Genomic DNA, 13,840 nt, shown 5'->3' with positions numbered 1-13,840 from the left:
CCAGTCGGGCGGCACATACCCGTATTGCACTTCTATGCAAGTAGCCCCCCCCCCCCCCCCCCGGAATATACTAGTATAAATACATTCTATTTTTACCTATATTGAACTCGTCTAATTGGGATGATTTCCATCTTTTAGCCATACTTGGCCGCCTTGATACCAAGAATTTTGTTTTAAAACTTGACAAAATATAATATTTTCCAATCTGATTAAAATCTGATGTAGTGTACGGGCTTTAATTATTGTGGCTATAAACTTATTTTAATTTTATTTTTTATTACTTTTGTTATTAATGCCCTTTTATTTTATTATTTTACTTTGATTTTGTGATTTGTTTTAATTCTGCCCTACCTACATCTGATCCGACGCCTATGTAAGTCCCGTTCAAATCTCGCATAAGTAACGGCCAATCACAGCCCCCCTTTTATACAGGCTGTCGGTTGATTACTTTTCAGTGTAGCGATACTCGACGGGCAATCTTTCTGTACATTATATTTTGCCCACTTGAATAAACCATTAATAGAAAATTGCTAGTATATTTTTATTTGCAAAAGAAATTCCACAGCATTTTACAATTTTTGTCATTACATTGAATATTTTTTTCACTTCCAACAAATGTGTACACTTCCAGATACATCTTCGCCAACCATCGTTCGTTCATTCAGTCATCGCTTCAATTTTACATCACTGAGCACAATTATCTAGAATGGAAGCAAAAAAATAAGTAAATCGTAATGATTAGAACACTGTAAACAGCTATAGTAAACAATGCAAACTGATTTTAAATTGTATAACGGTCACCGGCCCACGGCATCGACGCAGAAAATTGGAGCAAAAAAATATTTCCTGATCAATTGCGATGTGTTCCAATAAAAAATATTTTATTCCAGTTCAAATCAGCTCAATTACTTTAATAAAGAGTTATTGTATAATGTACAAAATGATGATACAATTTGATGAATATTTACAGCTACGGTTTCAATACAGTAGACGATGTTGGCCCGATCTTCAACAAAACATCACCCGTCTCCAGGGCAGGCGACTGGAAAAAGACACTGGTGTTCGGTCGAAACGGCGGAAACAAAATCGTCACTCCCAGAATAACTATGCAAAATAACGATCTAAAGTCGAACCATTCGAGCCACAATATTAACATAAAAATGACTTTCGTTGCATTTGACAATGATAAACTTACCGAAAAACCGTGTTATTCTCGGTCGCTAACGTCGGTATAATCCGCCATTTTATTTGAGTGTGTTTGCCACCCGACTCCGCCCGGTGACGTCATCATGTGCGCTATAGAAGGAGGTATGTGATTCGTTGACTAAAATCGTCGATAGTGGCTCTCGTTGAAATCTCGTTACATAGGCATCAGCTCAGATGTAGGTAGGGCGGAATTAAAAAAATCACAAAATCAAAATCAAAGTAAAATAATAAAATAAAATAAAATAAAAGGGCATTAATAACAAAAGTAATAAAAAATAAAATTAAAATAAGTTTATAGCCAAAATAATTAAAGCCCGTACACTACATCAGATTTTAATCAGATTGAATATTTTCAAAAGTTATTTTCTGTCAATTATGTTTGTGCTATTTTGTGTATAGTGATTTAAGAAGGTCTCATGCCATTAATCAACCAATGGCCGCTGCATGCCTCGCAAGAACAAATTCCTTGCAAGAACCAATGAAATTATTTTAATATTTTTTTTCTCAAATGTTCCCTGTTTGAGGGCATGATCACCTGAGTCAAAGGTGAGACTAACATGTGGTCTTTTGTTTACTACTTAGCGTCTGTGTACTTGTGGGTTTATTCTGTGTGTATTTGTATGTTCTAATGATTTTTTTCCAGTGATTTCTCTAGGTGCAATCCAAATACCGTAGGTGTGTCTTGTTTACCTGAGATTTGTAAGACTTTGAGCTGGCCAACATGTTAGTTTTTTTCATGTGGTTGATTACTGGCATGTTGATTTCCCATTTTTGAGCCATGTTTTCAACTTTGTTTATCATTTTCATATAGCAATCTCGTCATATGTTAACAGTGTCATCTATGGAGTTTCAATTAGTGGTATGAGCCCTGAAATGACAGATTGCCTAGGACCACCTGATTATGGCTCTATTCACTGGAATTTAGTCATTTTTGGCAGATCTCATCTTACATTACTTATTATAAATGTTGACCTCTCCTGACCTTGCATAGATCTGATAATTATGAGGTTGTGTGTTCAAGCACACATTTCATGAGATCAGCTCGATTTATTTGGCAGGTGTTGTGCAAAGTAACTGGGAATCTTTTTTATTTTTATTTTACCACTTTTCTTGCTTTGTATTCAACTATTTAGACACAATGGAGTATTTTTTTATCAAGAAGTGTCATATTTTGCTATGTATTTCACCTATTGCTGTCAATCTCTTATATTTTGGTTGAAGATTTTGAAAATTTGTAATTCTGTATATATTTTGCCCTAATCTAATTAATTTGATTTAGATTGGGCTGTGGTCTGTAAATATAAATGTTTTTATAAAACTGGTTCAAAAATTTTATTCATTCATCAATGAATTATTCATGTCACCACTAATTTTAATGGCTCTAGGAATTCTGAGAAAAATGCTTAACCCCATTTTATGTTTATTTTTTCTTATTTTCTTCACATTATGGCAGAAAATTTTAACAATTTGTAGTGTGGTCATTACTAATGTACCCTATTCAAAGTTTAATGAGGTCAAACTTCTAAATATTCAAATAAATTCACAAAATTGTGTTGTGTATCTTGTCACTGAAAAGAGATTTGCATACTGTCAGTATATTAGCCAAGTATGCCAAGTACTACAACTCTTTCAATTTCACAATTATTGCTCTATTCTCAGAATTTTTGTGAATAGTTTGCTAATTAGTCCCATCTTGAGTTTATTATTGAACAGTGCTTGTAACCCTCCCTCCCAAAAATTAATCAGAAATGCTGTTGATTTGAATTTATTTTGATCATGGATGTGTAATATGAGTATTTTATATCTAGATCCTTTTCTGGTTGGTATATTTTTATTTATTTCTAAATCTTAAAATTGTTTCTTTGAACTACTTTTTTTTACATAAGATTTGATAAGTTTTTTATGTAGAGCAAATTCCATGTGTGGCCATGGTAAATCAAACCACTGTTGTGTTTTGGTATATCCAAGGTTGGCCGTCACAGGTCTCTGGCCTAAATGCAGATGCCATGGAATTGTTTTTTGTTTTTAATTAATTGGAGAAATAATGAGCTGATGAATTGAGACTTTTGATTCAGTAGAATTTTTTTTTTTATAATTATAGTGATAAACTACCTTTAATTGTCATAATTCTATGTATTATTTTTAGAAATTAATTAAAATTACTAATAATGCCAAATGTTGGTCTGTACTTGTATGTGGTGAATGAGAACATTATACCTTACAGTACTGCATCTAATAATCAGGCTTATATTCATTGCCTATAATCTAATTTGGTGTTATGCTGAGTGTGTATGTTGCCAATTTCTGGGTATAGGGCGCCACCAAGTGGTAGATTTTTAAATAACTCCCAGGGTTAAAATTTTGGGGATTTTTTTTGCATGGGAAATCACTCATCTAATTATATTCCATCATATACAAGATCAATAAGAACTTTATTAAACCTTTTTATTTCTCTGAATAAATTGAAAATATAATAAATTAGTTGACTTTATTTTTTAAAATTACAGTCAAATTTATTGAAAATAAACAGCAACAAAGTAAGCAGGACTTGTTTCATAGTTGTGACCAAGTCAATATCATTTACATTTATTTACCCAGCATGCTCTGTTGTTGTGAAACATTCACTGGGAGCTGTACATCTCACCTTACTATTGATTTCGTAGCGCTAATTACTACTATGAGTGTTGACCCTTTGAATAGTGCATTTATCCCCAAAAAACACTTTAAAAAGTATATACATCATGAATTATGTGACCGTGACTGGTATATGTAATAAAATTAAAAGTCATGGTTGTTGTTTTTTTCTTAACCTTTTCACCACCAGTTCCCTCTTTTCATCACAAATTCACAAAATAGTCCTGTTTATAGTCTGCACTTTCCTTCAGGAGATTGGGACAAAAATAGCAAAAATTGTTGAGTTAAAACTCTATTGGCTCCAAAATTAGGGTTCATTTCCAGAAATATTGAAGAATATAATAAAAAAGTGCAGAAAAACTTGAGTAAGAAAGTCTGGTGGTGAAAAGGTTAAACATATATAGTATTAATAAATGGATAGTTAAATTATTTTTTATTAAAAGTTTGTCAATGTATTGGACAACACGCCACGTTTGTCCCCACACTAATGTAAACAATAAGTGAATTTGTTTTCATTTTCGTGAATCTTTGCAGAGTTTCCAATCATTGGCGGATAAACTTAACGCAATACCCCATCAAATTTGTTTAAAACGCTTGAAATTAGTTATTTTTTCGCTGAATCAAATTTAAAAGAATGCAAGTACAAGCAGAACCATAATCATTTGGCACCGAACATTAAATTGCGAAAGCAAGTCAGGGTCAAATGAGGGGTTAAAGGTTACATGACCACAGTAGAGACGATATTCTCCCTCTAAGTCTTGTGATTGGTATTTTAAGTTGTTTTCAATTGTAATTTGTAAACATTTGTACCATAAATATTGTAATGAAATATGTATGATGTGGGTCCCATGTGATGAATTACTTAATCCATCACACTGTTATAATGTTATAAAGATAGGTTTAATGAGTTAAATGTTTATATTCTGTGTATGTCCAGTTCTGAACCATTTTACATTGCTGTTGGTGGCTTTTCAGTGTAAATGGGAGTTCATTTTGGAGAAGTTGATTTGTCTAATAATTGTCTAGAAATTATATTTTTATTTGCTTTTCTTAAACATTTATTAATCACTAAAACACTATATATTATTCAGTGGAGATGGAAATTTGGATTTAGGATTATGAAAGAAAGAAATTATGCTTCATACATCCAATAGTTTGAGGATCCCTAAAGGGTAAATAGAGGTCATTATATTGTGTCAAATTCAAATTCGTTACAAATACTGTACAACTACCGCCACTCTTTAATCAATTGTTATCTGCTTCTAAGAACAAATTTGATAGAACCATACACATGGCAACAATTATTATTTCACTTGATCTCTTTCACCATGGTCAAACAGCCTTTATTACAGCAGCATGGCATTCAAATGTTCATTGACTCACATTCAGATAAAATTAACTATGGTAAGCCTGAGAATACACAACCGATAATAGTTTGGAAGGATCTTCTACGAAATCTAAATATTTCATTTATTTAAAGCACAATCATTTGTCCGTATAATTATCATGCATTTTTTTACATACATTGGACACAAATTATGATCATACTCTCAAATAAATAATTTATTATAAATGAAATGAATTTCATTTTCTTGGCATTGTTTTGGAATCTTGTATGCAGACGTTGGCTCATGTAATGCAAAATTAAGGACAGAATTAAAGCATTTGAATTGTCTCCAGGATTACTTAAGTTGAATACCTATATACACAGTGACTTATATAAATATTATTAAAATAATATTTTCTCAGGCATTCAATTAAATTTCTATTCTGTTTTCTAAATTTCATTGTGTGTATAAAAATGTAAGTTGTGCCATATTTAGCAAAGTCTTTATTAAATAAGGAAATGTTGTGCCATGTAATTGTGAAATTATATTTATCATGTTTAAAGAGAAATACAAATCAATATAAAATACATTGCAAGAATAAAATAAATAAAAGCATGAATATTAACAATTAAAAAATTAAAAATTATCATTATAACAATGATTATATATGCAAACAAAATATCAAGTCAAAGTAGATTAAAAAAATTTTCGACAGTGTAATAGTTTTAATTCTAATTTTTTTGCGAATATTTTTGTTATTTTTGATCTACCAACTCAATTCCTTTGATTCTTTGTATGTACAAGATACCATTTAGTAAAAAAATGCTTTTTATTGACTTCTTCCTAAAAACCTACCAGCTTAACAGCTTTGGTACTTAGTTATGTAGGGTCTATAGGTTGACCTCTATGAGATTTGTAATAAGATAACAATTGTAATTGCCATGGCAACAACCAAATAAACTACCATGGCAGTAACTGATAACCAAGATAAATATTTAATATCTCATCATACAGAACAGTTATCAACTTTATTTTGATAAGAACACTGTACAAAAACAGCAAAGATATTTCGGCCGTTAGGTCACTTTTTGTGAATCTTGGTCTGAACATCGAACATGATGGCGACTGATACATCAGTTGGTTTTGTGATTCAGCCATTTTGGTTTTATATTCATCTGTCCATAACCCTTTCTTATAGATCTTTAACTAACAATTTTTTTTCCCAATTGAGCATAGGCTGAAAATGGAGACTTATAATTTCACATCTGTGCATGTGTCTACATTAATCCGTTTGCACCTGAATCTCAGATATGCTTCTGTATCTCAGATATGCACCTGTATCTCAGATATGCTCATGTTCTCAGATATGCATCTATATCTCAGATACGCACCTGTATCCCAGATATGCTCATGTATCTCAGATATGCACCTGTATCTCAGATATGCACCCATGTCTCAGATATGCTCCTGTATCTCAGATATGCTCTTGTTTCTCAGATATGCATCCGTATCCCACATATGCACCTGTATCTCAGATATGCTCCTGTATCTCAGATATGCTTCTGTATCTCAGATATGCTCATGTATCTCAGATATGCTCCTGTATCTCAGATATGCACCTGTATCTCAGATATGCTCCTGTATCTCAGATATGCACCTGTATCTCAGATATGCACCTGTATCTCAGATATGCCCGTGTATCTCAGATATACACCTGTATCTCAGATATGCACCTGTATCTCAGATATGCACCTGTATCTCAGATATGCACCTGTATCTCAGATATGCTCCTGTATCTCAGATATGCTCTTGTTTCTCAGATATGCATCCGTATCTCACATATGCACCTGTATCTCAGATATGCTTCTGCATCCCAGATATGCACCTGTATCTCAGATATGCACCTGTATCTCAGATATGCCCGTGTATCTCAGATATACACCTGTATTTCAGATATGCACCTGTATCTCAGATAGGCTCCTGTATTTCAGATATGCTTCTGTATCACAGATATGCTCCTGTATCTCAGATATGCTCCTGTATCTCAGATATGCCTCTGTATCACAGATATGCACCTGTATCTCAGATATGCACCTGGATCTCAGATATGCTCACGTTCTCAGATATGCATCTATATCTCAGATATGCACCTGTATCCCAGATACGCTCCTGTATCTCAGATATGCTCCTGTATCCCAGATATGCTCCTGTATCTCAGATATGCTCCTGTATCTCAGATATGCTTCTGTATCACAGATTTGCTCCTGTATCTCAGATAATCTCCTGTATCTCAGATATGCTCACGTTCTCAGATATGCATCTATATCTCAGATATGCACCTGTATCTCAGATATGCTCCTGTATCCCAGATATGCTCCTGTATCTCAGATATGCTCTCGTATCTCAGATATGCTCCTGTATCTCAGATATGCTTCTGTATCTCAGATATGCACTTGTAACTCAGATAAGCTCCTGTATCTCAGATATGCTCCTGTATCTCAGATTAGCTCCTGTATCTCAGATATGCTCCTGTATCTCAGATTAGCTCCTGTATCCCAGATATTCTTCTGTATCTCAGATATGCCTCTGTATCACAGATATGCACCTGTATCTCAGATATGCACCTGGATCTCAGATATGCTCACGTTCTCAGATATGCATCTATATCTCAGATATGCACCTGTATCCCAGATACGCTCCTGTATCTCAGATATGCTCCTGTATCTCAGATATGCTCCTGTATCCCAGATATGCTCCTGTATCTCAGATATGCTCCTGTATCTCAGATTAGCTCCTGTATCTCAGATATGCTCCTGTATCTCAGATTAGCTCCTGTATCCCAGATATTCTTCTGTATCACAGATATGCACCTGTATCCCAGATATGCTCCTGTATCTCAGATATGCTCCTGTATCTCAGATAAGCTCCTGTATCTCAGATATGCTCCTGTATCTCAGATAAGCTCCTGTATCTCAGATATGCTCCTGTATCTTAGATATGCCTCTGTATCTCAGATAAAATTCTGTATCTCAGATATGCCTCTGTATCTCAGATATGCACCTGTATCTCAGATATGCACCCGTGTCTCAGATATGCTCCTGTATCTCAGATATGCTCTTGTTTCTCAGATATGCATCCGTATCTCACATATGCTCCTGTATCTCAGATATGCTCCTGTATCTCAGATATGCCCCTGTATCTCAGATATGCTCCTGTATCTCAGATATGCTCCTGTATCTCAGATATGCTCTTGTATCTCAGATATGCTTCTGTATCATAGATATGCTCCTGTAACTCAGATAAGCTTCTGTATCTCAGATATGCTTCTGTATCTAAGATATGCACCTGTGTCTCAGATATGCTCCTGTATCTCAGATATGCTTCTGTATCTCAGGTATGCTCTTGTATCTCAGATATGCACCTGTATCTCAGATATGCACCTGTGTCTCAGATATGCTCCTGTATCTCAGATATGCTCTTGTTTCTCAGATATGCATCCGTATCTCACATATGCACCTGTATCTCAGATATGCTTCTGCATCCCAGATATGCACCTGTATCTCAGATATGCACCTGTATTTCAGATATGCCCGTGTATCTCAGATATACACCTGTATCTCAGCTATGCACCTGTCTCAGATATGCACCTGTATCTCAGATATGCACCTGTCTCTTAGATATGCACCTGTATCTCAGATATGCTCCTGTACCATTCGTAATTCTCTCTTCATATTTACCTTCTTTTATATTGTTACTTTAGTTAAATTGTCAAACAGTCTCCTAATATCAAAATACAAAAATTAAATTTGGAAATGGGAATACAAATATTGTGAAAGGTGTATCCATTTATGAATGTTGCGCTCTTAAATAATGAAAATCAGTAGTGGTCGTCGTTGTTCTGTCATAGCAGTTTGGGCCCGATGGGGAACATAATTTGACAAATGAATGGATGATATGCTACAGGCTTTAAAGACTAAGACTACATGTTTTACCAGGTGCTGTTGCCCTTTCTGACAGACACTTGACCCCTGAACTTTGGTATCACACTTATAATCAGTGTTATGATTAACGAGCAACACAGTTTAACCTTTCTTATCTGGTAAATGATCTCTGTCTGACGAACTGCCTTTATCATATTTGCGTGGATTATTGAAGAGCTGTGTTGGTGCTAGGTATACGCTCTAAAGAGCTGTTAAAAAGCACAGTAATGCCTACCAGTGGAAGCATCAAAGGTACTCGCTCAATCATCTCTTATACACAGTGTTGATAATTATTCCCCGGTAGTCTGCAATTAATACCTTTGATGTTGTTATGTATACAAAGAGCATCGATGCATTAACTGAGAAATCTATACATGTTTGTTTTACTCCATTATGTCGTTTTAGGACTTGTCGAGCGACTGGAGGACGGGGAAACTGTCATAGTGGCAGAAGGTTATCTGTTTGAACTACAGCGCCGAGGTTATCTGAAAGCCGGGGCCTATGTTCCAGAAGTGGTTCTCGAGCATCCGGATTTGGTTAAAAATCTGTATCGCGAATTCGTGCATGCTGGAAGTGACGTGGTACTGGCGTTCACGGTACGCATTGATGAGTATTGTTACTTTTCAGAGCGTTTAGTTTAATGAAGTACGTTTGCCGTCCGGCGGGGGGGGGGGTACTTGCAAGAAACACTGTTAGGGGTGTATAGCTGGTTGTTTGAAACCCCTACCCTTTATCAGACAGAAGAAAAAACTCAAATTGCCTACCCCTTTTCAGACAAACTGTGGAAATTTGACACCACTTTCCAGGCAGAATGCATAAATGGTACAAAGGGAAAAGCAGGTGGACTTGAATTCTCCTGATTGTTGGATCACTCTAGAGACAGTCTTTGCAAAATATGGACCCTTTTTCAGGCAGAAATAATGAAAAAAGGATACCGTTTTTCAGACAGACAGGGTAAAATAACATACCCCCTTTTCAGACAGAAGTGGTGAATTTGGGACCCCTTTTGGCGGCACATATACATATAGCACTTCAATGTGAGTACCCACTGGGTTTGCCTCAAATCACGCGATTGATTTTATGACACCATTGTCAGACGATCCGTGACCTTTAATCGGGTAACAGTAAGACTGTCACCCAAAATCCTCTTCTTGTTGAAGACATTAATTTGTAGTAGCAAAATATGCACGATTGCGTCAGATTGCGTCGTTACTGATGCTAATAAATTCAATTTGATTAATTTTCTAAAATTTCTAAACCAGAAACCTTACCCGTATCTCTTTCAAAGCAAAACATATCGTTATTTTTGACGCGCAATTATAATTGCTTTGACTGATGAGGACGATAAACATTGATCTCGGTCGACATGGCAACACGGTATATCACGTTGAGGCAAACGTCTAGGAGACTGGCCTTGGAATTGCGCTGATGCGCCACTAGGGAAGTTGGCGATTCTATCCAATGAAATGTTCTGTATGCACACAAAGGTCGGAAACTTTTAATGAGCAGGACCTATATTTGACAATAGACAGACATAGTGGGTTAGAGTTAGGCGTAGGGGGTGCGCCCCTTAAATCCGTCATCACTCGTACACATAAAACCCACAATACAATGTGGTAATGACGCACTTGTCAAAAGTTGTTCTTGTGAATGTAACTATGTGTTACGCCACCAAGTGTCGTATCCACATGTTGAAGTAACAGAAATAAAAAAGTTTCGTGTCATATTTACTGGTGACCCTGAGTAATTTTCAACCTCCGCAAACTGCCGTGCTTTTTATTTGATCACTCGCTCTCAGTCAACTGTGAAACACCGGATAAGAAAATGCCAAGTACACAAAATATAGTTGGTGATGGTCGAATATTGGGAGGAAGGAACCACACATTACGTGTTTGATAATGTATTATAACTAATGAAGAAAGACATATCCTATTCCACTGTTAAATTAATGTATGAAACCAATACTAGTAAAATTAATTGAACATGTTCAGAAATGGTCTCAAAATATCCTCAAAAGTCATCAAAAATACAACATTGTTTCAAAGTTTATTTTTACACGGGGTAATTTTCCTACAGTTTTCTAGGATTTACACTACTGAACTTTTTTCCGATCATTTCATACAGTATTACGCTCATCGCGAGAAACTGCGTCTGATTGGTCGAGAAGATGACCTGGAGAAACTCAACAAAACTGCTCTGCGCATGGCACGCGAGGTCGCCGATGAAACGGGAACGCTAATGGCGGGAAATATTTGTAATACTAATTTGTATCTTAAAGATGACCCTGACTCAATATCAACAGTTCAGTCAATGTTCAAAGTACGTAATTTCATTTGTTTTACATTTAAATACAACATTTAGCTAGCACACAATCGTAGTGGATATGTATCACCTCGTCGGTATATGTTCGTTGTTTTCACCATACACCGCAACCAATGAAACGACTGTTTTGTTAGTTGACGCTTGGTAAACAACACTGACTAGTCATGTCTAGATAAACATGATGTATGTGTTTAAGACAATCACGTGATTAAATGAATGCCGAAGCCTCATTTTGAGTACATCAACGAATTAAACACATACCTTTGATATTTTCGTTGTATCCAAACAAAGGAACAAATTGAATGGGCCGTTGAGGGCGGAGCTGATTACATCGTTGGAGAAACATTTGGATCATTGGGCGAAGCAATGCTAGCGTTACAGTCCATTAAGGAACATGGAAAAGGTATGGGATTTAGACAAATACAATGATACTACGTGAAACGTAACTCTGAAAACGTGACACGTGACGCTGTCCTCTTGGACAAACAGGAGACATTTACATTACCGCATTTATCACTTTGTCCAGTGTGTATAATATGCCCATATATTCAATGCGTGATTATTGGGGAAATGCTAATGCTAAAACTCTGTAGTAAATATATACTAATGTTAGTCAATCGATTCTAAAGTATAAGCAATGTTATAATATATTCTATTCTATTCGCAGGATTACCCGCAGTTATTACACTAGCTACGCACTTGTATGAAATAGAAGGCGAGTGCGCCACCAACGACAATGTTTCGATGTCTGACGCATGTAAGCAACTGCAAGATTCTGGTGCTGCAGTAGTTGGTGTCAACTGCACAAGGGGACCAAAGACGATGATACCTGTCGCACAGTGTATCAAAAACAAATGCACGGTAAGTTGTGGGGGCAGCGTTTGCATGATTGTGAACATAAGTCACAGTGTATTAGGTTGGATTATCACATTATAAACCACTTTCCATCTGAAATGTACAACATGACTGTAGTAACTCATCAGATTTAGCTTGCACCTTTAACTCAACATAATTGCCGGTTAAAGAAAGCCGGCTATGCTATGTTGTCATTCTCATTGCCTGTCTGCGAAATGACACATCTCGCGTGATTTGCATTGCATTACGGGTAATTGAATGAGAGTGAACGTTCAAGTCGTCATGCTTGTTTTCCCAATATTCTTTGAATTCAAATTTCAGATTCCAGTAGCAGCTCTACCGGTTGCTTACAGAACCACCGACAAAGAGCCGAGTTTTCAGTCGCTGACTGATCCACAGACAGGTAATAGTGCAAGTCTTGTTTGTATAAAGCGCCGATTCAGACACTGATCAACGCCATGGGAACTCTCCTGTCGGGTAGCGTACACACTAGTGTGGATGTATACACTATTACAGTACTTGAAGGAAAGCAGATTTATGACAAGCATTTTTTGGAACACAATTTTGACAAATTTTGCTTCATTGCAGGAAAACGAGTGTTTCCAATCAATTTAGATTGCACACAGTGTTGCCAAGACGACATGATTGAGTTTGGACATCAATGTAAAGATCTTGGTTTACAATATGTAGGAATTTGTTGCGGCAATTCATCTTCTCTCACTCGATCTCTGGCAGAGAGTCTTGGTCGTCAACCTCCTGCAAGTCGCTACTCCCCCGACATGTCTAAGCACTATGCCTATGGCACGCATCCATCGCTGAAGAAATTCAACACGGAGAAGTTGGTCAAGCATTTGTAACTCCGAAATTAATACTTCTAATATCAACTGGTCGGTTGTATCCGTTTTTTCAGCAGCGAATAATGATCTCTTTGATTAATATACATTGTACTCATTGATTTAACTTGAAAACTGCGATAAAGACTTTCCGTTTTAAACATTGTGAAATTCTTTCGTTTTTATGTAGGAGATATACAGTATTTTTACCAAGTAAAATCATATTTATTAAAGTTATTGTTCATACATTGGTTATTGAACATGCTCATATTTTGTAATTTTATTCAGCTGCTTTCAGTCATAATTAAACATTTCGTTATAATATGTTTCTAATATATTTCTGATTTTCCAGCAAGGGGTATTGGGTGAAATATACATCATAATTATTGTTTCAAAAAGCAAACAAATGGATTTTAACCCATAACTTGAGAAATACTGATGCAAATTAATTCAAATTTGTGTATATTACTCGTTTATATAACTATAATAATGTAAATTATAATTTTGCGAAGACAAAAATAAAGATGTTGCTGAAAAGGTACAATGAATAAAAATCGTTATGTTTGGTCGTTGAAATTAGAAAAACATATATATCAACATTGTATAAGAACAATTGAGCGTTTAGTAGAATATTTTATTCGAACATAAAACAATATATTATTTATTTTAAGATACAAAATTA

The 13,840-nt window shown here is 35.6% G+C and overlaps 1 protein-coding gene and 1 long non-coding RNA gene across 2 annotated transcripts; one reads left to right on the top strand and one right to left on the bottom strand.

Moving 5' to 3' along the window:
- Positions 1–527: 527 nt before the first annotated feature.
- On the bottom strand, positions 528–1,425 carry LOC146736533 (uncharacterized). Its single transcript, XR_014930941.1, has 2 exons — positions 1,196–1,425; positions 528–701 (listed from the first exon to the last, which is right to left on the bottom strand). It is a non-coding gene; the product is annotated as an uncharacterized LOC146736533 (long non-coding RNA).
- A 3,100-nt stretch (positions 1,426–4,525) lies between these two features.
- Positions 4,526–13,491, top strand: LOC100371248 (betaine--homocysteine S-methyltransferase 1-like). The gene is made up of 7 exons (XM_085505489.1): positions 4,526–4,550; positions 9,554–9,744; positions 11,273–11,467; positions 11,762–11,873; positions 12,138–12,331; positions 12,647–12,728; positions 12,914–13,491. The coding sequence occupies exons 1-7, from the start codon at positions 4,544–4,546 to the stop codon at positions 13,180–13,182; spliced, it is 1,050 nt and encodes a 349-aa protein (XP_085361615.1). The 5' UTR covers positions 4,526–4,543; the 3' UTR covers positions 13,183–13,491.
- Positions 13,492–13,840: the final 349 nt, after the last annotated feature.

The sequence above is a fragment of the Saccoglossus kowalevskii genome, chromosome 11, assembly GCF_978046115.1.
Source record: "Saccoglossus kowalevskii chromosome 11, keSacKowa6.1, whole genome shotgun sequence".
Lineage (NCBI taxonomy): Eukaryota > Metazoa > Hemichordata > Enteropneusta > Harrimaniidae > Saccoglossus > Saccoglossus kowalevskii.
The sequence above is the reverse complement of the archived record's forward strand: the minus strand, read 5'-3'. Positions and strand labels throughout refer to the sequence as shown.

What these genes read in the sequence shown, in the direction of transcription:
- LOC100371248 (XM_085505489.1), top strand. An exon ending in ACGTGGTACTGGCGTTCACG is followed by an intron (nt 9,745 to 11,272) that starts GTACGCATTGAT and finishes CATTTCATACAG; the next exon opens with TATTACGCTCATCGCGAGAA. An exon ending in GTATCAAAAACAAATGCACG is followed by an intron (nt 12,332 to 12,646) that starts GTAAGTTGTGGG and finishes TTCAAATTTCAG; the next exon opens with ATTCCAGTAGCAGCTCTACC.